Raw genomic sequence first — 25,728 nt, 5'->3', positions numbered from 1 at the left:
AAAAATCTAACTGTAAACATTTTGTAAAAGCACCAACAGTCAACCCTGCAATATCGTCGAAATATCGATATTGAGGTATTTGGTAAAAAATACTGTGATAGCTTATTTTCTTCATACTTCCCAAGTCTAGTTAATGCTAAACTGGGGTGTTCAGTCGCTCTTTGAATTCTCTTAGCAAAATTTAATTTTATTACCATAACTTAAGGCTCATCCACGTCTGGTGCTACATTCATGCAAGGTCAGAACAATGGGAAGAACTGGAAAACCCCTCTTAGCGTGCTGTACTGTAGTCACAACAGATAAATTGTGTAAATTTTTGTTACCTATTTGCATCAGTCAACACAGAGTGAAACCAAACACAAACAAACGGTGTATAGTTGAATCAATTGTATTAGTGTTAATATTGAATTTTACTGCCGGTGGTGGTGCACTTGCAGGATTCTGCCAACAGTTTGTTGACATGCCTGCAGTTCTTTTCACCAAGTGGAGGATATCGTTGGTGTCAGAAGTTGAAGACTAGCGTGAACATTTTTTCCCACTTGGCTGCTTGTTATTATAATCAAAGATGCTACAATGAGACAAACGTGGCAGGCATCTGTCTGTGGCTACTGCTGTATAATCAGACGGCATTAAAGCACATGTGACCTTTGTTTACAGTCAAGGTCTGTAAGATTGCTTTGGTCTTGAGGGATGAGTCTTTGATTCAGGGAGACAACAGGCTTTCAACAAGAGCAGCCACTTGATTAAAACATAAACCACAAATGATAAATGTAACAAGTACTCTGTGTGTGTGTGTGTGTGTGTGTGTGTGTGTGTGCTGGAGGTGGGGAGCAGATACTGAGGGGTGGGAGTGCTCTCATCTGACACCACATGCAGCAGATTGACCAAGAGGATATTCAACCTGCTTTGAATGGTCGACTAGATATCCCTGCTGCTGTCAATCCTGAATGACTGAGCGCGGCTGATTCCTGGAGAGCACAAAATCATTCAGCTTGTGATTTAAGAGGAATTTAGAGCAGACCTGTCCCTGACCTTGGTTTATCTGTGGTTACAAAACACCCATCTGGCAGCACTAACTCCGCACGAGGAGTGTAAATGACAGCACAACAGCAGATGGCACTATTGAGTGTGGAAATGTATTCAATGCCTTGGGGGATGCTGAGGAGAATAGTTATGGCATTAGGAGAGACTTGAGGAGAGAAAGCGCTGTAGTAAAATAGGATAAATGTAAAAGCATCAGTTTACATATATAGAAATATTCCTTATCAATACTCCAGATCAGTAACTATCCTTTCCGGTGCTAAAACAGGCCACAAAACAAGTATTCCTCAACCTATCAGCACCAGAAAATGTCATGTCTGACTAGTGCATTCCACCAGTGCCATTTTTCTGCCTGATCTAAATCAGAAACAGAAAAGCAGCCAAGCAGGGCAAGAAGCAGAGTGTGACTCACTGCTGGCTGCCAGGTTTGGCAGGTAGACCTGAGGGCTACCCTCTGCTCTTTGTGACGCAACTCAAGCGAGGCACACTAAAGGAGAAAAAGAGAGGACTCGCGCGTTTTATCTGTGCTTGCCAGTGGTGTGTCCAGAATGGCTGGTCCCTAAAGTGCTTGGCAAGATAAATCCACAGCAGCTTGTGCAGTTTGAAGCCACCTTTTAAAAAGCTCATAATCGGCCTGCGAGCTTCTCCCGCTCAGCCGGGGCCAAAAGACAGTGCCAGAGAGGAAGGGAGGAAGAAGAAAGAGGCATGGGAAGAGTGTGACGCAGCAAGAGAATACCACAACACACATGCTGGTTCCCTTTTTCTTTAGATGTCTCCAGTGTGGTTCATTATTTACATTCTGCTTCCATTCTTCAAGACTCATCAAACCTCCTTGGCTTTTTCTCCTCAAGCATAAATTCATCATTCACTGCTGCTGAATCATATTGGAAATTCTGCGTGTGTGCATGTGTATTAAAAACCTCATATTTCTGAATCGGCATGCAAACATTCATGTGCTTGTTCTCCCTGTTGCCTCAACATTATTTCCATCTGACTTAGAGAGAGATAAAACACCCACAAGATGTCTAAATAGTTTATATCTAAATGGACTGGATCTAAATCTGATGTATATTTATTCTGACCCGGAGGTGCATGCAAATATAGATGAATCTGTGTTCTCATGAAATGGGGACTCTCAAGTCACAGACAGGCCTGTGACCCATTTTAACACACCTGCATTACCAGCACTTTGTAGTTTTGCCAGCTGACTGCTGTAAGTAATTAGCAGTGCTCTGATTTTGTTGTGGAGTGCATTAATGTGTTGCTTAGATCAATAGCACCAGCCTTATTCTTTCCCCTTTATCTCTGTTTACTTCTCACAGGTATCTGCACCTCGCCCACTCTCTGGTGACTGTTTGCCTGAGGGGGGTATCTTGGTCTGTTTGACACGAAATGCTCTCTTTATTTCTCTTTTCCCATATCTGCCTGGTCTCTTTTCCTTTATATCAGCTATTCTCAACTAGAGGTGGGCCTCAGAGGTGCTGCCACATGGCAAGATTTAATCTTTTTTTTCTCTAATTTACAAAGCTAGTAATGTTTATTTTAATGTGCTAACACATTCAAATTGATAAAAACATCAAAATAAAATGCATAGTTTCAATAACCAGTTATGTTTGAATAGCACCACACCAATTACAACCAAGCAACAGCGTGCAGAAATGAAAAATGAAGCCAATATCAAGCACTAAAAACAGCAGTTCCTCTAATGGCCACTTGAGGCTGGCTCCAAAAGTGAGTCAATCCCAATAGACGCCCATATTAAAATGCCCAACTTTACAGCAGAAATACAGCCTGGTACTGTCATGATCCTGGGTTTGTCTATATTCTGTTATCATATGGACTTTGTTTAGTCCAGGAATCATGTTTTGTTTAGTTGTTTAGAGTTTTCTGGTTGTGTTCCTTGTTTCACACTATTCATTCCTGTTTAATCTGCTTCCTGTTTTAATTTGTAGATTCTCTTCTCATGTGTTGTGTCTGGTTTTACTTCCTGTCAATGTGTGTTTTCCCGCCTGTTTTCTGTCACACCTGCCTCGCTAGTCCTTCCCTGTTCCCAGAGTCTTCCCTTCACACCTGTTCTGTATTAGTCTTGTTGCTCCACCCTTGTTGTTAGCCAATCTCCATTTCCCTCCTTTTGCCCATGTCTTTCTACTCCAGCAGTGTCTTGTTCTTGTGATACGTTTTCTATGTATATATATACCTGTGTGTTTTCTTTTGTTCTTTGTCAGTTTGTCTGGGTTCCTCCTGGGTTCATCCCTGTGTTATTCCTGTGTTCACCCCTGTGTTCCTGATTACATGTTTACATTCATGTTTTTCCCGGCTGATTTTCAGTCTGGTTTTTGTTCAGTTTTCATTTGGACTTTCGGTTGCCTGCGATGACTGGATGTTTTCGTTGGCTGTATTAAAGCTCATTTTTTGTTAAAATCTAAACCTGCCTGTTAGTCTGCATTTGGGTCTTCCTTGAACTGCTACGTGACAGGTACAAAAAACGGTTTTAGTCTCTACAGCTAATTTCAACATTAATGACAACTGTATGGGAGGTGAATTTTTACATAACTCACCTCTTTATGCCTAATTAAGAGGATGGCTATTTTGAGTGACAGGATGTCTGGGAAGTTTCACCACACTCTATGAGTCAGATCCAACCCTTGCTCCTCCACAGCTCCACCCTCTCAGCCAAATAATGTCACTTCTGGCTACAAAAATCTAAGATGGCAATGGCCAAAATGCTGATCTTAAGGTGATGCTAAATGCTTGTTTATAAAAATCTCCTTGAACATCTTGAATGCTCAGTTGATGATCTGTTGAATTGTGACAAACTGAAACGACTTAAAACGCTAATCTTTTTTCTATTCCTCCATACTAAAAAAGGTGAATGTATTTATTGATACATGGTAAAACTCTAAGTAAAACTTTACTTGAAGGGGTGTGTATAACACTGACATGACACCATCACTGCAATGACACAACACGTGTCATGAGCACGAAGGAGTCTTTATGAATATTTATAACTGTTGTCATGTAAGTGTCATTCGGTCAGTTATGTAATTGTTAATGCAAAGTTGTTTTAAATGTCTTTGTTGTGAAAACATGACAATAACCAAGACATTTATTTTGATGGACAATCAATCATTGTGGATGTGTTCAGATTAGCCTCCATAATCAAATGCTTTTGATCAGCCGTACTTGGAAAAACAAGCTCACTGTATAACTTCATTTGAGAATCTGGCAGCCTTATTATCTGACACAATGTACCCATGGGAATGAAACTCAGATGCTGCTGATTAAGAGATGCTCTCTACATAACCACAAATTGATTTACACAACTTTACTAATGTGTTTATGTCACTGTTCAGATCATATAGATGCAGGTATATGACACCATCTGAACTGTGACAAGAGCTGTGATGTTGTTATTATCATTTTGTGGCCGTACAAGCCTTGGTCTCTCATCACTCTAATGGTTTTCCTTCCATAGCTGTCCTGTTTTCCTGTCTTTCTGTTTTGAGAACCGTTTCAATCTGTCAGGCAGTTAAGTCATGTTAAGTTATGCTGATTGGACAGCTGGGTCACTGAGGACACATGACATGACTGCAAAGAACAAAATGTCAGAACAAAATCAGTCTCACAGCACTGACTCTCTGGACTTACATAGGGAGACAATTATTTTGGTCCATTGCTGTGACTGCAGAATTGTTAATAATGCAAGAACAAGAATACTTAAGAGGTTTAACTGAGTTAATTCCTGTTCAGAGTCTTTTTCAGACTGTTACAGCTGTGTCTCTGAATGTGTAAAAACATAAAAACGGTACTTGGCTTTCACAAACACACCTGGTGCTTAAACAACGTTCATATAACTCCCAAGAGAGAGCTTACAAGAGGGGAAGTAAGAACAAGTGATTACGCTGGGAGAATTGAATCTTAACTTTACACACTCATTTCAGTATGAAGCAGGATCAAAACAGCAGAAGCACAGAGACTTCTACAATCCTGAGGCATTAAGGTCAAAACAAGAGTGGATCCAATGCTGAACCCTGAGGAACACCTAAATTAAACAGTCAGGGGTATAACAATGTAGAATATCTTAATGAGTACTGGTGGGATCTCTGCAAAACCAATTAAAAGATATGCCATAAGGCCCTCTGTCCATCAAAGCGTTTTTCTTCTGAGCTGAAAATGCCGGTCGCTCCTCAGGAAATGCCCAGCTGGGAGCGCTTGAGAGTGCTTTGGAGGCGCAGCATTTTTTCAGCAGAGATGCTTTTGGTTACGTCTGGTTGCTATGATATGGAATATCTGCAGAATTAAAATGTTGCTTTGAATGAAGGGAGGCTGAAGCAAATAGGGAGAGAGAACAGACCCACACCTATGTGGGTTTATGAGAGGAAACATATCAATGTATATATACAGTATATTAACATATTTCTCCTCCATTGTTGTTGTTGTTCAGCACTTGTACGTGCAAGACATGACATCTGGTCTTCCTAGTGTTTGCCCCTCCACTGCTGTTATTGAAGGGCTGGGTAAAAAGTGACCATTACAAGTGCAGTTTTTATCCAAAGTTGAAAACTTTTCAACTCTCTGCCCTTGGAAAAAAAAAAGTTAAGTGCTCAGCGCTCAGCACAGAACAGACGCTCAGCGCTTCTAACACTGCTGGAGTTAGCATAGCAAAACTACGAGGTGCTCCCAAGACTGAATTAAAAAAATATGCTGGCCTCAGGAAAAAAAACACTTTGGTGTACATAGCCCTTTAGGTTCATTAGTGCTTGTGGTGAACATTTCTATTTTTCAACCTGGGAGTTAGATGAAAAGATTGATACAAGTCTCATGTCCGTGAGCTAAATTTGATGTTGGAACCCGCAGGCTTTTATCTTAAAGACTTTAAGCAAGGATAAAACAGCTAGCCTGGCTCTGTCCATTGATTATCAAGTCTAAGTTTTAGTAACTCATTTATTTGATCTTAATTTGAGTCTGGAGAAAGTCATTGTTTGGCCAAGAAACAGATCCGCTCGAACTCATGACAAGTCAACACAAACTAATTTCTACATTTCTGTTTGAGTACAGATTAAACAAACAAAATGTAATTTAGTAAGTAATATTTAGAGGTGCTGAGAGGTGCATGTCTTTAAACGTTAACTGTCTCCTGATTCATATTTAGTGCTTTTTAGTGGTATAGATATTCTCAACTAACTCTTGGCAAGAAAGCAAATGAGCTTATATCTCAAAATGTAAAACTTTTCCTTTTACTGTCAATATGGGGGGGCGTACTTTTTATCAAAAATATAACAAAATATCAGATAGCAAGAAAGACAGAAGGCAAAGCACAAATCAAAAGCTGACAGCAACAGAATGATTCAAAATGGCAAAAAAACCAAGAGACTAAAATTGAGAAACCAGATAAGGAGAGCAGGAAGGGAAAGCCAGGCACCTAACCTAATAATGTCCTACTCCACCACAGCACTACAAGCTGGGAAGAGGAGGGCCACTCCATTGATTAACAAGGCCCTTTCTATTTACAGAGTGCTTTGACTAATGCAAGACAACATGATTTGACCTTGAGTGCATATTTGAATACACAACAGTATCTTGGCTGAGGTTGCAAAATTCTGGGAATATTCAAGGTGGAAACCTTCCATGAAATGTAAGCAGTAGAAAGAGGCAGGGATGCCAGTGAAAATGTTACAGTGCTTACTCCTTCTTTATGTTGCTTATTCAGTCTTTCTATAAAACTTGGTGCTGACTAATTCTCAACAATGTTTGAGCGCTGCTTAGACAGAGACGGATGGAATTTGTGGCTGTGTGTCATTGCATCGTGCCGGAAAAGAAATGAAAATTAGCATGTCCACCAGGGTTTCATCTTTCCATCACTGCCAATCGAAGCTGGAACTGATAAATACCCATGAGTACTGCAGAGTCATTTGTTCCAGAACTAAATGCCGATTGTAAAGCATTCCCACTAAAGACACAATGATAATGTCATTGGTTATAGTGAGTTTCTGTCCAGCGGGGAAGGGGCTTAATGGGAAAGGTACTTTGAAAATTTGAGCTGACAATGTGGGCTGTGTGCAAACTTAGGATTTCAAGTAAAAAAAAAAAAAGTTTTATGATAATGAATGGAAATAGATGAAAAGAAGTCATAAACTGTGTACTTTGCTTTAGGCTACTATCTGCTGTTTCACTGGAATATAATTTAAAAAATGTATTCACTCCGGTAATATATCAAAACTTGACTGAAAGCATTAGGTCCTTTGGCTCAGACAGTGCACTAGTGTTGGCAGTAGTGTGGGCTGTACATGTGATCGGAAAATGCACTGTGCATGTAGAGGGTTGTAACTTTACTGAATTCCTATTTCATGCAATGCTGGCGGATTACCTGTATGTGTGATGGAAGAGTGCACTGCTGCAGGCTATTCGCATGCAATGTACTGCACCACTAATTGTATAAACCCATGTTATCATGAGCCAGTAATTAGTGTATAACCCAAGTATTTGGGAAGGCTGTGATCACATGAGCATTGTGCTGATGAGGGTACAGAGGGAAGTCCTGTAGAGAGTGAAAGTCCAGGTGAAGAGGAAGGTTGGGGTGGTGGATAGGTAAAACAAACACAGGACTTTGCCCCGGGAGACCAGTGTCCAAGACCAAGTGAACTGTGAGTTATTTTAAGGTACGATGTCACCATGTTTCTTTTCCAAACCTAACTTACATAACTTCACTTGCCTAACCTACGTAACTTTAACTGCCCTAACCTAACCTAACCTAACCTACGTAATTTCACTTGCCCTAACCTAACCTACGCAACTTTCATTGCCTGAACCTAACCTATGCAACTTTATGTTAAGTACGTAAAATGACAACAGTTGACCATGTATCTTTTTCTAAACCTAACCAACATAACTTTACCTGCCTAAACCCAACTTCTGTAACTTTATGTTAAGTACGTAACTTGAGGTTAAGTATGTAACATGACAACACCATTCGTAGAGCACTAATTCATTAGATATATGAACAGTTGTATGAGGATATATTGGCTGAACGTAGTGCATGGATTCATACTTTTAACCAAAACATGCCTTAAGGCCGCCCCATCCCAAAATCAGTTAGCTATTAAAGCAGTAAGTTTTGTACTGAAATAGGGCAAAAATTCCAAATTTCCTAAGCTTGACTTCCCTTGGAATTTATCCCCAAATTTTCCGACACATTGCACCTCTAATCTTGGCATCATTTAAATAATACATTTTCTTCCATAGAATTTCATACTTAATGGAAATGCAATCAGAATACTGTGAGGGCTTTTCCCTCCTTGCTTGTCTTTCTCCACATGAAGGTTAAAGATCAGACCAATGGGAATTCAGCGTCTTCTCATGGGTGACTCAACCCCTTGTTAGCCAGTTGAAGGTCATTCTTAGTACCGCCCCACCGCGGGATTAAAACCTGCATGACGAGACTAATAGCTTTGTGGCCTGTTGCCTTCACCATTCGACCATCATTACTGATGTGCTCTCACAGAGGATGTGCTAATGGTTGTATACAGCACAGTCTGAATATGATTTCCTCCCAGAACAGACCCTATTGTCTTACTTTACTCATCTAAAAGCACTCACTAAATTCCCCTTTCCTCTTCTCACACTGCATCAGCAGCAGTGGTGAGACTTGCTAAAAATTGCTGAATAATTCACTTAAAACTTCAAGGGCTGCAGGGAGACATTACAAAAGGCCAGAGAGCAGCTGATAGGTCAGTAGCAATTCATTATTATAAATTTGTCCATTTGTCTCTTTCTCTCTGCCTCTATGTATCTATTGTTCTGTCCTCTTTTCTGCCTCTCTGAGTGTATTGATGTGTCTGTTTTCTCCGTTACAGCTCATTTCAGATGCATCTCATCTGCAAACACTGACACAGACACTCTCAGCAATTAACACCAATTTTCTGTTCTGAAAGACGGGAGAAAATTCACGGCGGGAAAAACCACTGTTTGTCTTTGTGAAAATTACAGTCTGCTTATTCAGTGTCAGTTTCCCCTCCCTCTGCGCTTTCTAAACATTGTAAACTAGTCACTATTATAATGAGTTAGTCATTTTGTCCATTTGCCTGACTCAAATCTTCTGAGCAAACAGTTGGGATTGTTTCTATATTTGAGCACAGCGCAACTCATGAAAAGAAGTCTTTTCAAGTGAACACAAAGTGTTTCATGTTTCTAAACCACAGACACAGAATTTCTTGCCTTTCGGCAGAAATTGGGAGCAGCATTGGGCTGTGTGTGTGTGTGTGCCTGTGTTGTGACAGCGATGGAGAATGGCATGAGAGCTTCTAAGATGACAAAAGCTATTTTTAGTGTATGGCAGCCACAAGCCCACTTGGACAGAGAGGAAGGGAGGTGAGAGAGGAAGTGGGTAAAGCGAGAAATGAGAAAGGAGGTGGAAAGACAAAGAGTGACATATAGTGAGACATTATTACACTTTCCAGTATGAAGGAATATCACTTTATTTTTCTATCAATTTGTCCAATTTTTGGAATTAAAGACGCACAAATATCTAACCATTGTCCATTCTCTGACTATACTTCACTGACTCTCAGTTAAACCATATCCTGATTTTCAAAATTCAAAAAATTGTTTTTACACATACATATGTCTGCATATTATAGAGGTAGTTCTATGATAATTCTTTGTATATTTCCAATAGTAAATCATCAAGGTTGTGTTTATATTTGCTATGCCTCTTTCTTTAATTGCTAGTATACATGTACATATAGCTTTATTTATGACAAGCAGTTGTTGGGCACATGTATAAATAGTTAAGGAACAATGTGGTTCTTGTGGGATGTAGAGGCCTGCAAATTAATGGAGATTGGAACATCAAGTCAGTAACGGACTGGCCTGAATTGTAGCTCTAAGATGGGAACCACCTGCCCTTGTTTGTGATTTGAATCTTTAAAAACAGCCCTCATTTGTCCTTTTCCCTGCCTGAGTAGCCTTTATATTTGGAATACTGTGTGATCATATCCAGTGCTGTTTCACAAAATTCTGTTTTACATATTAGTCATTCGAAACACATTGTATTTCAAAATGTGCAAAATTGGTAAATGAATTATTTGTTTGACATATTTCACACGGAGCCAAAGAAAAACATAGGCCAGGCCAAAACTGTAAGCCGGCATTAGCTTATCACAGGTAAATGGTATTGTCGCTGGATTAAGAGCAAAAAATTGCAGTCGAGAATGCCAAAATTATGTTTGAGCAAATTTAGGAACAGTATCTCCGTTATGTGGGTTATACCTAGAGAACACTTTGGTTCACATCGAATCACAATTTTTTTTTAAGGGATGTCGTCATGTCTACAATGCGGTCATATCAAGTATCAGTCAGGCCCTAATGCCGAGAATTTTGCCTGATGTAATGAGTAACAGTGGAACACTGTTCATGTAATGTAACTGTAGGTGTATGGGAGTCTATATGTAACACAGCATTGGTAAATATAAGCATGCTCAACAAACTTTGTCATCTCTGTTCCATGGGGCAGACACTGCAGAGACCAAGCTCCATATTGTGTTACGTCTCTCTGCATTATTACAAGAGTTTTCCAATTAATTAAAGACTCTCTCCAGTGAAAATCAAGTTATTTTACCTCATCACGCCCATATGGTGTTTTATATATGCTATCGTGAGTGAAATAAGCAGTCAACGCCACAGCTGACAGTTTCAGAAACAGATTCTGACTTCTAGGGTTTGTTACGTGACAGACCTAAGCAACCAATCCCATCATGTTGCAAAGAAACAAGGGGTATAAGAGAAGAAGCTTTATTTTACAAGTTAACTTTCACATTCACTTAAACCTGTCAGAGTTGGTGATTGGGAACAACGTTTATCTGACATTAGCAACACATTATTAGCTGTGTGATAACGTATTCAAGCTGAAGGCTCATGTTATCTTTGATTGTTTAAAAGCAGAGTTCTGTTTGTTTGATGAGCAGAGTTGAAGGTGAACAGACACGCTGAAGCTGCAGCTGAGGGCCAGGACTAATTGTCATATTCATAGATCTGCGCATACTAAATAAAGCAAAGGTGTAGACTTACATCTAATCCATTTTAAGGCATGAAGGAATTTTTATCATGGAAAAAATACCTTTTTTTTTTAAAAAAATTTTAAATATGTAATTCTAGTGAATAGAGGCGACTTTTTAGGGGTTTAATCAATGCCCAGGGAGGAACTACAAACTAATCTTCCACATCAATCTAATGCTGCATCTCCATCTTTCCTGTCAGTCTCTTGTCTCCTGTGATCAGGCGACATATGTTTCCTCACAGAAACAGGCTGTTGGCCAGATGATGTCAGTGTCCGTCTGTCGCTCCATTTACCTTCCTATCATTCTACCCAGCTATCTGTCTGTCTGGGCAGGCAATAGGGAGTTTCACAGTCGGTGCTGCTGAATGGTCAGTGGTGCACACGCACAAACACACACACACATACCGGACACACACTCCACACCCGTCAACAGCAAAAGCCTTGAGGCTATGCAAGCGAGACGCAACCGAGCGGAATCCATCCATATATCTACATTCAGGTCAGCATCTGTGTATGTGTGTGTGTGTGTGCACGCGTGGGCCAGTGACACAACAATGCTTCCAATCTACAGCAAGGCCGTCTTCTCTCCCCTTCATTTCGCTTCTCATCTAAAGCAACAAACTAGGAGTTAAATGTTCATATTTTTCAATTCAAAATGTCATATTTTCCCAGCCTTGTGCATGATGATACTTATGACTTCCAAAATGAAACCAAATACATTTTCTAAAACATGCACAGAAACCACAACAGCACCTTATACTTCAAAACACAAAGTTGTTAACGGTTAGTTGGTTAACCACTGAGAATATCTCTGACTGATTACATGTGTCTATCGATGGGTTCATTTTGCTGCTCTCCAGTTTACTGCGCTGCGCACCACCTGGGTCGGGTGGGAGCTATCTAGCAGCACTGCTCATTTGGCAATTACTGCTGGTCCCAATGGTCCCAACCCATGTGTGCCGAATTTTGCCCAAATTGTTCTCCTCCTCCAAGTCAGTAAGTAAACAGCTTATTTTTAACCCACATAACCCCTTTAGCGCTTTTAACTATCACTGTTAGCTCTGGTAGCACAGTTAGCATTGTCAGCTAGTGGTATTAACATAGTTAACAATGCTAAAGGAGTTTTGTGGCTCAAAGTGAAGCTACCTGGGGGGAAACTGGAGGGGGCCGCCATGTTTCTGCAGCAATGCCATTCCACCAACATGGGTTGGGAATTTTGACAGTGTTACCAGCAGTAGTAGTCGAATGAGTGGTTCTGCTAGCTAGTTTGCACCTGATTCAGGCTGTGTGAAGTGCAGACTGGCCAAGGCTAAAGTTAGCCTACCAGTGGAGGGTGGGCAGAGGGCCCTATGTTTCAACACGTTAACACAGCAAGCAAGCTGCTTTCTAGCAAAGCCAACATTAAAATTTCAAGCACCTCTTGTATAACACATCGCTTTGCATTTTTCCTAGAAATCTGGTGCCTGACAGTGGGTGTTGGGCTATTGAAAGCAATATTAACAGAAACTTACATCCCTAGTTGTAATATCAAACTGGTGTCTATTTCCCTGCATTTCTCCATAGACACAATAACAGTGTAATGTGAGCAGAAGAGGCAGAGAGTTGCTGTGTGTAGCAGAAACTATAATGAAGTCCATTATACTGACCTCATCACACTAACAACAACAGAACACCAACTGGCAGGAGGCCAACAATGTTGATGCTCATTTCATGTAACAGGGCTGTTCAATTACAACAGTATTTTCCAGTTTTAAACAAAAGACTGTGTCGTGGATGTGTATGGATCACTTTTAAATGGATGTGTGTGTTTTTCATGGCTATCTATGAGTGTTGCTGCTGTCTCTGCATGCGTCAAGCTCAAGAAAACATCTAGTGACAAAATCTATCACCTTAACATCTCAGGGAGTGTCGTTATCCTGTTACAAATGGCTCCCAGAGCGGCTGGCGTGTCAGGGATGAGAAATTTCACACGCTGTGGCATGCAAGCGCTTCAGTGTGAATTGTCACGGAAGCCTCTCTTCCATTTTTACATCACTGTCTGGCATTGGCAATGGCACTAAAAGTGAAAATCCACTGGGAAACATAACCCTGTGGGAGGTCAGTTTAATGATCCCTGCATAGTTTGACCAGGATTTATGAGTAGTGGCACTCCTCTAAGAAAGTGCAGAACTAGACAGACAAGGTGTCATCACACTGAACCTGCAGGTGAGTTTTGAGAGTTTCAAGTGATTTTGATGTGTGGACATTTTCTTTTTCTTTAACTGATATTTCAATGAAATATGAAAACTAAAAAAAAAAAAACATGTTAGTCTAAAAACTCAGCTGTCAGTGGAATATCTAGAGTAAATAGAAAGAAGCTCAGCTCAGCTGTTTGGTTATAAGCACCATAGATACGGGTTAGAGGGACCCTGCCACACCTACTATTAGGATTAGAAGGCCATTATCAGGCCATGAAATAGCTGTTATCCTTTATTGTTATGCAGCGATGTCTTGTAACTGCAATAACTATGATGGGAGCAGAGGTGCAAGTCAAGTAACGTAGTGTTAAGAGCAAGAAAGTCTGTGTCAGGAAGGAAAATGGCGTGCACTTGTATTGCACTTTTCTAGTCTTCTGACCACTCAAAGTGCTTTTTTTACTCTACATATCACATTTACCCATTCACACACACAGTCACACACTACTGGCTACCATACATGGTGCCACCTGTTACTCAGTCCTGATGGAACAGCCATCGGGAGCAATTTGAGGTTCGGTAACTTGCCTAAGGTTACATCAACACTTGCACCGGAGAAGCTGGGGATGAACTGCCGATGTTCCGATTACTGGAAAACCCTTTCTACCTCTGAGCCACAGCCCCACAAAGGGGAGGAAGGGTAGCAGGTGGGTCAAAGAAACAGGACTTTCACTCAGGAGAGCAGGGTTTGTATCCCTCGTGAAACCAAAGTCAAAGTTGATTAACAGACGGTTATTCTAAGTGATTACTGTTATATGATTTCCTATTCCTAACCACATAGTTTTTGCGTCTGAACCTAACAGATTTTTTTCACAACATCACAAATGCAAATGGCCATTTAAATGGCTGATAACAGCCTTTGAACCTAAGGCTACATCCACTTTAAAATGTTTTCATATTAAGACAGCATTTTAAAACAAAAACGACCTCCATATACACAAGTGTTTTAGCATAATTTCAGAAATAATCTCCATCCATACTAACCTGAAAACACATATCACATGACCATTCACAAGCACAGGGCGTACACATGCCGATGTAAACAGGAAGCAAGTTGTCTACTCTGCGGCTGGTTGCTTAGGTACATGAATATAAAATACTTAGGTACACAAAATACTTGTGACTAATAAGACTCAATCTGTAAATGCACTTAGGTGTCTCCGTTATAGTTTCCCTAAGTCTTTGTGTCTGCCTGTCCAGACCAAATAGTAACCTTGGAGGTTTGAAGCTAACATGGGGTCAGCAGTGTTCTCAAAAGTCTCTGTTTTAGGGGTTCCAAATGCCAGGGTAGTGTTGACGCTAGGTGAAAAGGTAGCAATAGTTATTTGTTTTAACACAAAAACCTATTAGTGTGAATGTAGCCTAATAGTAGGTGTGGCAGGCCCCTTATAATCCCGTATCTATGAGGCTTAAGACCGCAGATAACAGCCATTTAAAAGGCTGCTAACATTCAAATTGGGTGCAGCATTTTACAATGACGATAGGGATAAATTTTGCTGTGCACATTACAGCATACAGTATGTATATAAATCAACAAGTACAATTCACAAAAGATGTCTAGTTTTTGTCTTGAAATAATTAAAATAAAATAAAAAGCCTCAGCAGATGAGATTCTTCTACAAAGAAAAAAAAAATCTATCTCTCTATAGAGCCTCTTCACCACAGTAAGAGAGAACTGATTATTTAAATGTAAGATATGCATTTAAATCAGCTATTTAATTTGAACTGACATTACTGGTGGACATTTAAATTGTGTTATTATCAACCGGAAACCATTTCAACTACTTCTAATTTCACAATCTTCATTCCTATATCCATTTAGCCATAACTTTGAATCCAGCAATTAATCTAGAGTCATTCTTAAACTTCATATAAGCAATTGGACTGAAAGAACTGAGATTCATTTCTTTTAATTTCTTTTAAGTTCTTTTATAATAATATACACCACATAATTCATTACCCCCAGCCCTGATCAAATGATAATACTGATTACCATACACAAAGAGATACTGTAGACTATATGCTACACCACAGCATCAAATATGAATATCACAGACTGCCCCGAGATACGCACACGTATTATTTCCAGCTGACATACTACACCTGCTTTCTCTCCCTCTGCCTTTTCCTCCTCTCTTCGTGTTCTTTGATGCCTCTCCCTCTCAACTCTCCCTCTTTATCACTTTCTCTTCCTCTGTCTGAGAGATGATTACCTCCACAAAGGCAGTGGGAATTAAAGGAGTGATAGACAGAGCACAGAAGAAGAAAAATGAAGCGAGAGAACAGCGCGTCTATGTCCAACTAAAACAGTGCATTAAGTCCAGGCAGGCAGCCGAGTGGAGGTAACACTGCATTTAGCACCCTGGCTGGGGGGGCTTCTGGACGACTGTCGCAGGTGCAGATCTGTGCAAATGTGGGGAGATCTGACAAGCGTTGGGACAGGCAAGTAGAAAAAAAAAAAAAGGATCTCGGTGCACAGGTGTAAGTCGAACCCTTCCTATCTCACGCATGCATGCACAGAGAGGGCACAGCCTCACACACACACACATATTTACACACAAACTCCTCTCGCATATTTCTCATGGCTCCATCGGAGCTAATAAATAATGTAAACACACTTTTTTTCACTTGCTTACTTTTCCCATCTCTGCCCCTCTGTGTTTCTCGCTTTCAACCAACGCAAACACGCTGTTCTGTCTCCCTCTCCCTCCCACTGAACATATGACCCCCACCACCACACAAACACACACACTTACAGACACACACACACACACACACACACACACACAAAGTCACTCTTCACAGGAACAATCTGTCCCGTTAATGTGAGGTCGCAGCAGACCGTTTTTCCACTTATCAGCTCTATGGATTTAAATAAAGCCCTATCACTGATACACTGTTGCCTAGAAACACAATAGGATGCATCAATAATAGGATTTACCCAGAAGCCTACAAGACCCCTTTAGATCTGAGTTGTGTTGCCCCCTTTGTGCGGTTGCAGATTTTCCTTCCACTGTTGCCCGTGTGCCGCCGTATTGTGCTGTAAAGAGATTGTAAGGGATATTCCATGCCATTTCTTTGTGTTTGCGTCCCTCTATTATTATCTTATTTGCCAGAAGTCTAGGTTATTTTTGTAGTTCAATTTTAAAAGGCTTTTAAGGTTTTTCAATTTTAATGGGACAAAATGGTCCAAATGGATAATGTCTGGAGGTGACAGGTGCTTTGTTCTGTTTTTGTTTTGTTTTTTAATCGTGGCAGCCATACCTTGGCTTATTTCTGACGGTTTTCTTCAAATTCTTCTCGTACTTTCTCCTCTGGTCTCAGCTGCAGGCGTGTCTTATGTAACGACAGCCCCCTCTGGGCATAAGGCATTTCCTGGCACCAGTGATAAAAGATTAATGCCTATTCTAACACTGCTCACAGCGCTTTCTTCCATAAGAACTCTTATGAAGTCAAAGCATACAGTACGAGAGGACACAAGATGCCGAGACGAGCCTGATGTAACAGCAAAATAGGGACATACAGTATTATTACTGCATTCATGGAGTATTATAACTCAGCTTTAACCTACTGAACAACATAGATAGTACATGAGGTTAGCGTTTAAAGGAGGCTGCCTCAAATGTTTTGCCCGTTTTACTAAAACCCATCCAGATCCAGTTTAATTATAATAACTTAACACTTCTAAAATTATCAGAAATGGCAGATGGTGCTGCCAAATGTGTAAATTTTTCTATTAAAATTTAAAAATTAATGCATTAAGGTTCTGTAGGTCACTGTTTAGATGTAACAATTCCTCATTTTAAGGCCAGAAAAAACACTCTATTTTGATTATTATTGGCATCAGAGTGGTATTAGTAATAGTAGAGGCACTCCTGCTAGTACTGAATATGTGTTGAAGTCTATATTCATAGCCACTTAGTGAGCTACTTTATCACAATTTCCCTTTCATTACCAGATCATCATTGTTTGTATGGAAGTGTTCCTGCCTGTTTTATGAGACTAAATGAATAAATCATGGAATAAATTCACGCTGCTCCGTCAGAGGTAATGAGATACGGTAGGCTACATATTAGCATGAGAAGATAATCATCTGTGCGCCTCTGATATCTGCCTCTCTGTTGGTTTTCTGCCCAGATACAGGAGTGGCAAATGGGAACATGGCAGGATGCCTGCTAAAACGTTATAATGGGAATGCAGTTTCCCTTAATGGTTTTTGTGGTGATTCAGATTGTATTCATGTGACCCTGACCAACCCTGTTAATATTAATTGTGGGAAAGCCCACTAAGAATGCACTGTCTGTCTTTTTCAATTAACAAATAGCTAATAATTAACACTGATACCACTGCTAGTGATGCTGTGATACTATTACTAATGCTACTGTTGTGTCTTCTGCTATTATCTCTACAACTACTAACAGTGTTACTACTACCATTACTGTATGACCATTACTCTGCTCATAAACACTACAGTTGGAGCCTGTCCTGCTCAAAGGAAATATGTATTGTATGATATCTACAAAAAACTGTAGACTCTACTACACCTGGACAGTTTTTTTCATTCAGTTAAGCTAGTTATTTGATGCTTTAAAAAGGGGGTTCATTGAGATATTATTTGACAGCTGTGTGTATCAATCAGTGTGCTCGCAATCAACGATGCTGCTCGTGATTGGTTGTCAGTTGTCAGTTGGGTGTATGGGCGGAAACTCAATAGAGCTGCTCTACTTCCTATTGCTACTGCACAGACTCTGGCTAAAAATGACATCACCAGTGCAAGATATCAGCGGCCGTATCAGGGATATTTTGTACAGTTGGAGGAAATGGAGAAGTGTCGTCCATCTTTGTATACAGTCTATGGTGGAGACCAAAACAAAGCTAAAAGGAGAATCAGTATTGAACTTACATTTGTCTGATGGTCTAGTGTTTAGGATTTAATGACATCTGCTGGTAAAGTTGTAGACTGCAACCAAGTGAAACTTCTCTCGTGTGCCAAACGTGTTGCGTGGAGTATTGGAATGGCCGACACAAAAAGCGAATGGCCCTTTCTAGAACGAGTGTTTGGTTTGTCTGTTCTGTGCTATAGAAAAGATATGGTGGACTCTATGAAAGAAGACCCGCTTCGTATGTAGATAGAGATGACTTATTCTAAGGTAGAGTCCTGCATTGGGTCGGGTACCTGTGAGTACCCAGTTGGTGACCCACAAAATAAGGTAATTCGGTGGTATTTTGTCTTAATTTTATTTCCGGGTTTAGTTCAGGGTGAAAAATAAGGATGGTAATATATATCTTAAAATGAGAAGAAGAAGAAGAAGAATTTAATTTAATATTTCACGTGTTTTGTGTTTTGTCTCTCTCTTTTATGCCAACCGTACTTCATTCAGGTGCATTTCTAACAGGCACATCAACTGTGGAGATGTGTTGCTCAATCTTATGAGAATAAGCAAAAAATATTCATTTACATTGGATTTTCTGTATTATCTCAGTTTCAAAATATTTTATCTTCGTTTCACATGTATGAAACGTCAAAATGATCACTTCAAACCAGCTGCCTAACCAAATTAAACAAAGCATGGCTATTACATGAATCTGTGGTGCGGTGTGGGGGCGAATGTTGACAATCAGACCCATGCAGAACTCTGCTGTGAGGTGACAAAAACACAACAATTCCGAGTTTCAGGTGATTATACCCTAATGAAAACTCAGTTATGAGTATGATATTCCATTTCTGCCAATATATCCCCCTTAGATCCTTTGCACTGGACCTTAAAATCAATGCTAATGTTCCTCTACATCTGCTGGGTGTGTAAATGGGCAACTGTTGCTAACATGCTAACCAAAACAACTTACAGTGGCCAAAAAAATTGAATTAATGTAAAACATTACCTCAGACTGTAATGCTGTACCATTTCATAGCATACTGGTAGACTATATTCATATTATTTGATAGATGTGAGATTTTATAGAAGTGAAACATTCACTTGTCATGAATACAGTACAAAGTTTTAGCTTTTCTTAGGATTCAACAAACATCAGTACGTGTTAACAACTAGTATAATGACTTCAGCAGCTTTCTGTGTGTCTAATCCATTCTGTTCTGGGACACTTTCTCCTGTTCTCCTCTGTTGAACTCAACACACTGTACTCTATCCAATATTTGTAGCTGCTATACATCCACTGCTTAATCGAACTCCAGTCAGATCTACTCTGAGGTATATGCTCCATGTGCTGTGTGTGCTGAGTTTGTGTGTGGCGAGCACTTACAAATGAGTGCGGCTGCTCAAGCATACAGTATGTGTGTAATCCATCAAGAGAAAGTGAGTCAGTGGAGTCTCACCTTGACATAGAGCTGCTGGAACTCCTCCAGGTTCAGGCGGCCGGTGGGACAGTCCTTCAGGAAACCCTTGTACCACTGCTTCAGCTCATGTTCGTTAAACTCTGTGTTCTTCACCAGGTCTTCCATCACTTCAGGGGTCAGCTTGCTGTTCTGTTTCCCCATTTTGCCTGTGAGAAGGGCACACACACAAACACACAAGCAGACACATACACAAGCATTCAGAATTAATGGTCTTAGGCACCTCTCAGTTAACAGAGAACACAAAAATATGCCTCTTAATAAAGTACATGTAATGAACTTAGAAGTCTAGAGGGCGTTTGAAAGAGTGATTTATCAAGGCTGGAAACAGAGATTTCCGGAGAACTGAGAAAGTGCAAACCAAAGCTTTGTCTAAAAATAAGCTTTAAAACAAATGGAGTGTAATACAAGGCACAGGAATAGTGTCACATGTTGGGAATTAGTCCTCTACTGTTTCTTTTTCTGGAGTAATAGGGTCAGTTTGTAAGACATGCAACTTTTCTTTTCAGAATTCTTTGATCAGCTGCGTGTCCCAGTTTTGTTTGTTGCTGTTTCATTTTTAGAGGAGGTTTTTGCATCGCAATAATGAGCTGTACAAAAATGGCTTGAGGGGAAAAAAACCCCCTACTTAATCCATTAAAATGACATTTTTTGAGAAAGATGTTTCCTGCCCTTCCTTAGCCCCAGCCTATTAAAATGTTATTTTTTCCAAAAGGTTTTTAGATTTTTCTTCTTCTAACCTTTGGCAGTTTACTTTCCAAAGGGGAGTATCTCACTTTCAAATGAAACTCTCTGGATTTTTGGAAAGGGTAATAATGACATCTTAAAGTAGTTGGCCCTCTGTGACATTTTAGAAAAACTAAAAGTGTGTTTTGGTGTTTAATGTTCCCTAATTTCACCACTGCAGCTGTCTGAACCCAGCTGCCTCTGAGCAGAGCTAGCTGATGTATCCACACAGTGCTGATGCTGCCACTTTATGGCCTTGATTAGTTCATTAACCAACCCGTAATTATCATAATTTGCAAAAGATGGTTAGAGTTTTGGAACATTTCTACTATTACTCTCTGCTGAGATGTTTCATTAGACCTCTTTAGCTCTGTAAAGACTGAGAGAGATATGGGGGGGCAACAGTGTGTGCGGTGCCAATCTGTCCCTGCGTGCACAGAGAGGAGACTCAGGCAAGCATCCAAGAGGTGCTGCAGTCATATACTGAGGCCCGCCATGCTGCACTAGTTTTATCAAAGCGCCATCTAAGGGTACTTCAAAGCAGCAATTTTTTGAGAGCATACTACAAGATTTGAGATTGATTGGCAATGCAGAGATGCAAAGCTCACCTGGGACAGATAATGCATCCATTTGCTGCCTTTGTTGAATGCCAACGCTACATTATTGCTATGTGGTAATAACACTGCGAGCGGAGACTGTTTTTCAAACTCCCTTTATGGTGCTTTCAAAGAAGCTCAAACGCCCAACTATTAAGTTTGCTGCTAAACAACAACCTTAATAGAGAAGCGAAGGTCTTGCTCATTCTTTGGCCTCTTGGCTGATAAAAAGACCAGGAGTCACTGGATGAGATGCATCAGGTAGGATAATGTTACATCTGTGTGTGGAATAACGCGTAGAAAGGTTACCTAGTGGGCTTTGGCGATATCACTGTATTAGGGCACACATGCTTATTAAAAAAATCTGGACCGTATGATTTTCAATACCGTCAAAAATACAGACGCTCATTTTTCTATTAAACTCATATGGAGATACTGCATTTTGGATGTACTGTATGTGGTGCACATCACTCACCACCAGAGGTCAGTCTCTACTCGTGATCAGGAAACTGAGCTGACAAACATGGGGACTGAAAGTGGTGGGGGTAATGTTACGGGACTGTAAACTGCCGGCCAGCAATGACAGAACACAAGGAAAAACAGCATATTTTCACATTTAACTCTGTGAATTAAGGGTTTATTTCAAACAAACCAGAGTTGCTGATTGTTGGAACCGTGGACTAACTAATTTAACAACATGACAATTTTGGTGACTTTTATTTTGTTTCTGCGAGTTTGATTGAACAGTGTATTACGATGAGTTAACAAGGCAACTGAGCTAGTTAGCTAGCTAGTTAGTTCGGTGAAAGAGAGAAAGTAAAATTCAGCAGTATAGTACAGTATAGTACAGTGTACGCTTGTTTAACATGGAAAACAGGTGCAAGAATAATACCTTTCCTTACATTTTGTTAATTTATTATGTATTTATTAGGATGAAAATGCTAAGAGAGCTTTCGGAACATATACCGCAGCGAAATTTCAGGAAGATATGAAAAAATAGATACCACCAAATCCTATTACCTGGCTAGCTATCTAGCTGATGTAGGTATGTATATTGTGTGAGACGAGAGATATCATTCACTGAGCCATTTCACACTAAATTAAATACAACTACGACAAACTGTGACTTTCTTGACTTGCATTATTATGTTTAAAATTGACAAACATCATATGTGTGATTCAGGGCACAATTCAAATGGGATCAAAAAATTATTTGTCTCTAGCTGTTGACTGTGAGGTCCCATGGGGGACACTGGAAGGTGAGGGACTTTGCCTCGTTTTTTTTTTAAAGCTTTAAAGTTTGTTCATTGTTAATTTTTAGGGCTTGATTGTGTCTCAGTTACAACCACACATGGCTCAGGAATGTACCGCATTTCAGCAGCCAACTGTCATACCCCAGATATCGGATTGTCTTGAACACACCATCAAGGTAAGTTTCTGAAATGCTCCCTGCTTGGAGCTACATTACTACAGTTCAATAACAATTACTCAGTAAAAATAAGTGGTTGAGTGGTCATCTGCAATGGATTATTTTAAATGAGTCTGCAAGTTTATGTTAATACTGTAGTAAAATAAATGGAAACCAATAGTTCTATGCAAGGAAGGATATCACAACATATAGCATGCTTTGCACATTGATAAGTATTGAAGAAAATGCGATACCACTGATATGGCGCTTTAAAGGACCAGTTCAATATTGTGGCAAATACCCTTATTCTCTTTCTTTTTAAAAGTTAGTAGGGGAGATCGATACCACTCCCAGACAGGAGAGTCGTATCAATCTAACTCTTGGCAAGAGCCCAAATATGTGTATTTCCCAGAATGCATAGCTATTTGTTTAAGCCTTCATCTGGATTGCATTGGGCAGGGAATAGAGTTTGTATTGTTTTATTATACAGAGAGATGTGAATGTCCTTTTTCATACAGGCCTCAATATACACAGGGGTCAAATTATTTTAGGAAGTTGTGAAATGGAGGAGTGAGGAAGGTCTGCGCGCGTGTGTGTGTGTGCGTGTGTGTGGTGGGCGTAAGGAGGCTCAGTTAGCTGATCTAATCTGGGTGTCTACATTGCTGACAGAGAGGAAGAACAGTGAAGAGAGTGACACATCGATCAGAAAAGTTATCCTTGGCGGACTGAGGAGAAAAAATGAAAATAAACAATTCGTCATTTCACAAAGACCCCTTAAAACCTTCCCAGACAGCACAGACAGTTCCTGTACCACAATTTGGAAACCATTTGTCTAAGGAAGATAGATAGACTTTGCCCTGAAATCCAATATTGAAAATTGCTTTCAGCCAGGCTCAGCACGACCCAAGTTCACCAAGGAACTCAGGACTCATAATAACTGAAATTCAAGTTATGACTAATCATGCTTCCACACTGCCCTGCCTGTAAACGAAAGGGACAATACAAAAGATAAATTCATTTATTACAAATTAAATCATTGCAAGTATGACGAAGGCTACATTGTTCATATGGGAATAGGGTATGAAGCTAGTTATAATTAGATAATGGTAAAAAGAAAATGTAATCTACTTAATCAGTGAAACATTTCAACAATTTCATTAAAGGACGAAACAATCCCATTAAGTCTAATAGGTGTATGGAGACAGGGATGAGAATCCACACTTCCACAACCATCAACTCATACACTATATCAGTGTTGTAGTACTCGAGAAAGGTCCTCTACCTTTTGAAGGTCTCAGTCTCATTGCGGACTCAGCTGCATTTTAATTTGGTCTTGTCTGGGTGTCAGACAAAGAAGACCCAGGATTTTATTTCTAAATCAGATAAGACTAAAACTACGGGGATATCTCTAAGTTACCTGTGACAAAACAAGGGTGTTGAATAAAGACGTTGAGGTTGAGTTCACCTCCACAGAGTCAGAGAGTCATATTTGTTTGCTCAAACAAAAGCAAAGGAATATTCCCACATTAAATTCACCTCTGCAATGCCTTTTGATTATTTTATCAAAACTTTGCTCATGGTACACTTGTACATACACACATGAATAGAGTATGGCAATAACAGAAATTAGTAAAGAGGAATCTTCATTTTATTTGTGTGGGTGTTTTTATGGGAAACTTTCAGATCAACATCAGGAGTGCCTATGGTTTGTAAGTTTCACGTTTTATCGTAATGCAGTGTGGAACTCGCACTGGTCTGGTCTTGACTCGATTTCAGACACTCAAAGTCTTAATCTTCTCTCTGTCTCCATACACTCTGGTCTTGGTCATGATTGGTCTTGGTTTAGGTGGTCAAAATCCATTGATCCAATGACAAAAAAAAGATGATAATAAAATCATCCAAGAGATGCTCTCTCAGCTGAGCCCAATAAGGTGCCTCGACATGGCTGATTCTCACTGAAAAATATCACTTCTGGCGCACCCTTGATGAAACAATGGGGATAAGCAGCATTTTAAAATTACCTGCATTTGTGCAAATTAAGGCACTATTCTTTTGCCACCAGGAAAAGCCTTTGTTACTAAACTGAGACATCACATACTGTGGAAATCATGAACTCAGATACAAGTTAAACGTCATTAATTGAGGTGAGACCGGATCATTTCATCCCATTCATTCAGACGTTTCCCTTACATTTGCTGCCCTGGACTGGTAGGCCATCTAACACTATGACTTATGTGTGAGGAGGTAATACTGGTAGTTATCATACAGATTATTCAATATGAGCACACTAAAGTGTTCAGATAAAAAACCCTGCATCTCTCTAATAGGAGCTTTTCAGGAGCACAGAAATACAGCCTTGTGTTAATGCGATCCACCGGGCATTCTAAGTGCATTCAGTTGCTTCTGAAAAGGAGAGGAAGTAGTACAATTTTCTCATTCATAACTGACCTTGTGATCCTTCAACTGCAAATTCAATGTGAAAATCAACAAAATTGATTTTTGGAGATTTTCAAGGGTGAGTGAAATTATTCAGCAGCAGTGGATCAGCACATCAGTAAAACTGCTGCAAGACAAAAAGGTGCAATAAAATCCCTTTTTAAAAAACAGTCTTCTTCCCTCTATAACACAAACACAGTCTGATTCGTCTAGAATTTGTCAGAATGTCTCTTTAATATGTGAATACAATGCAGCAACCATAATTGAAGGGACAAAAATATTGGCACGCCCTATCAAAATGTGCTTCTAAATATAGATAACAATTTTTGCAGTCTGTTTTTTTTCTGGTTCCTGGTAATTTTACTTTTTAGAAGGGTTGCATACTGGTATGCCAGTTTTCCCACATTTATTTATTTGTGGCGGCCAGCCACGATTCAAACATCTGCTGCCATGTTTTGATTTTCTATTTATAGGAGCTGGACCATTCATTTGGAGCGCTGTTGTAATATATATTAGGGCTGCCCCAACTCCTTTGGGGCCATTAGTTGACTAGTCGCCCACATGTTCACAATATCAATTCAATTATTAAAGGCGCTGTATGTAAGAATATGGCGAAAACGGTTACTGCACTCAAATTCAAAATACTGCCGCGAGTCGTGTCCGCCCCCCTTCCCCTACAGATTCGAGACTGATTTGTTTGCCCACGGGCGGCTGCCGTGGCAGGGCTGCGTCGCCGCGTCCTTGATCTTCGGTTTTCCAGCGGACCGTTCGAGCAAGTCCGGCTTCTCTGCTGCTAATGCTGCTGCCGGGATACAGCTGAGGAGGAGCCGGCTGCTAATGCTATGTACCGGGACACTGCTAATGCTGCTTTCTGTGCTGCT

General features: G+C 40.1%; 1 protein-coding gene across 1 annotated transcript in view; it reads right to left on the bottom strand.

Moving 5' to 3' along the window:
• Positions 1–25,728, bottom strand: part of LOC126399107 (visinin-like protein 1) — a 48,301-nt gene that overhangs the window by 17,991 nt on the left and 4,582 nt on the right. The window contains exon 2 of the mRNA XM_050058903.1: positions 19,664–19,830. Coding sequence (XP_049914860.1) covers positions 19,664–19,825 — 162 coding nt within the window. The 5' untranslated portion in view covers positions 19,826–19,830. The remainder of the gene's footprint in view (positions 1–19,663; positions 19,831–25,728) is intronic.

The sequence above is a fragment of the Epinephelus moara genome, chromosome 12 (assembly GCF_006386435.1).
Source record: "Epinephelus moara isolate mb chromosome 12, YSFRI_EMoa_1.0, whole genome shotgun sequence".
Taxonomy (NCBI): domain Eukaryota; kingdom Metazoa; phylum Chordata; class Actinopteri; order Perciformes; family Serranidae; genus Epinephelus; species Epinephelus moara.
Note: the sequence above shows the minus strand (reverse complement) of the source record. Positions and strands in the feature narration are given on the sequence as shown.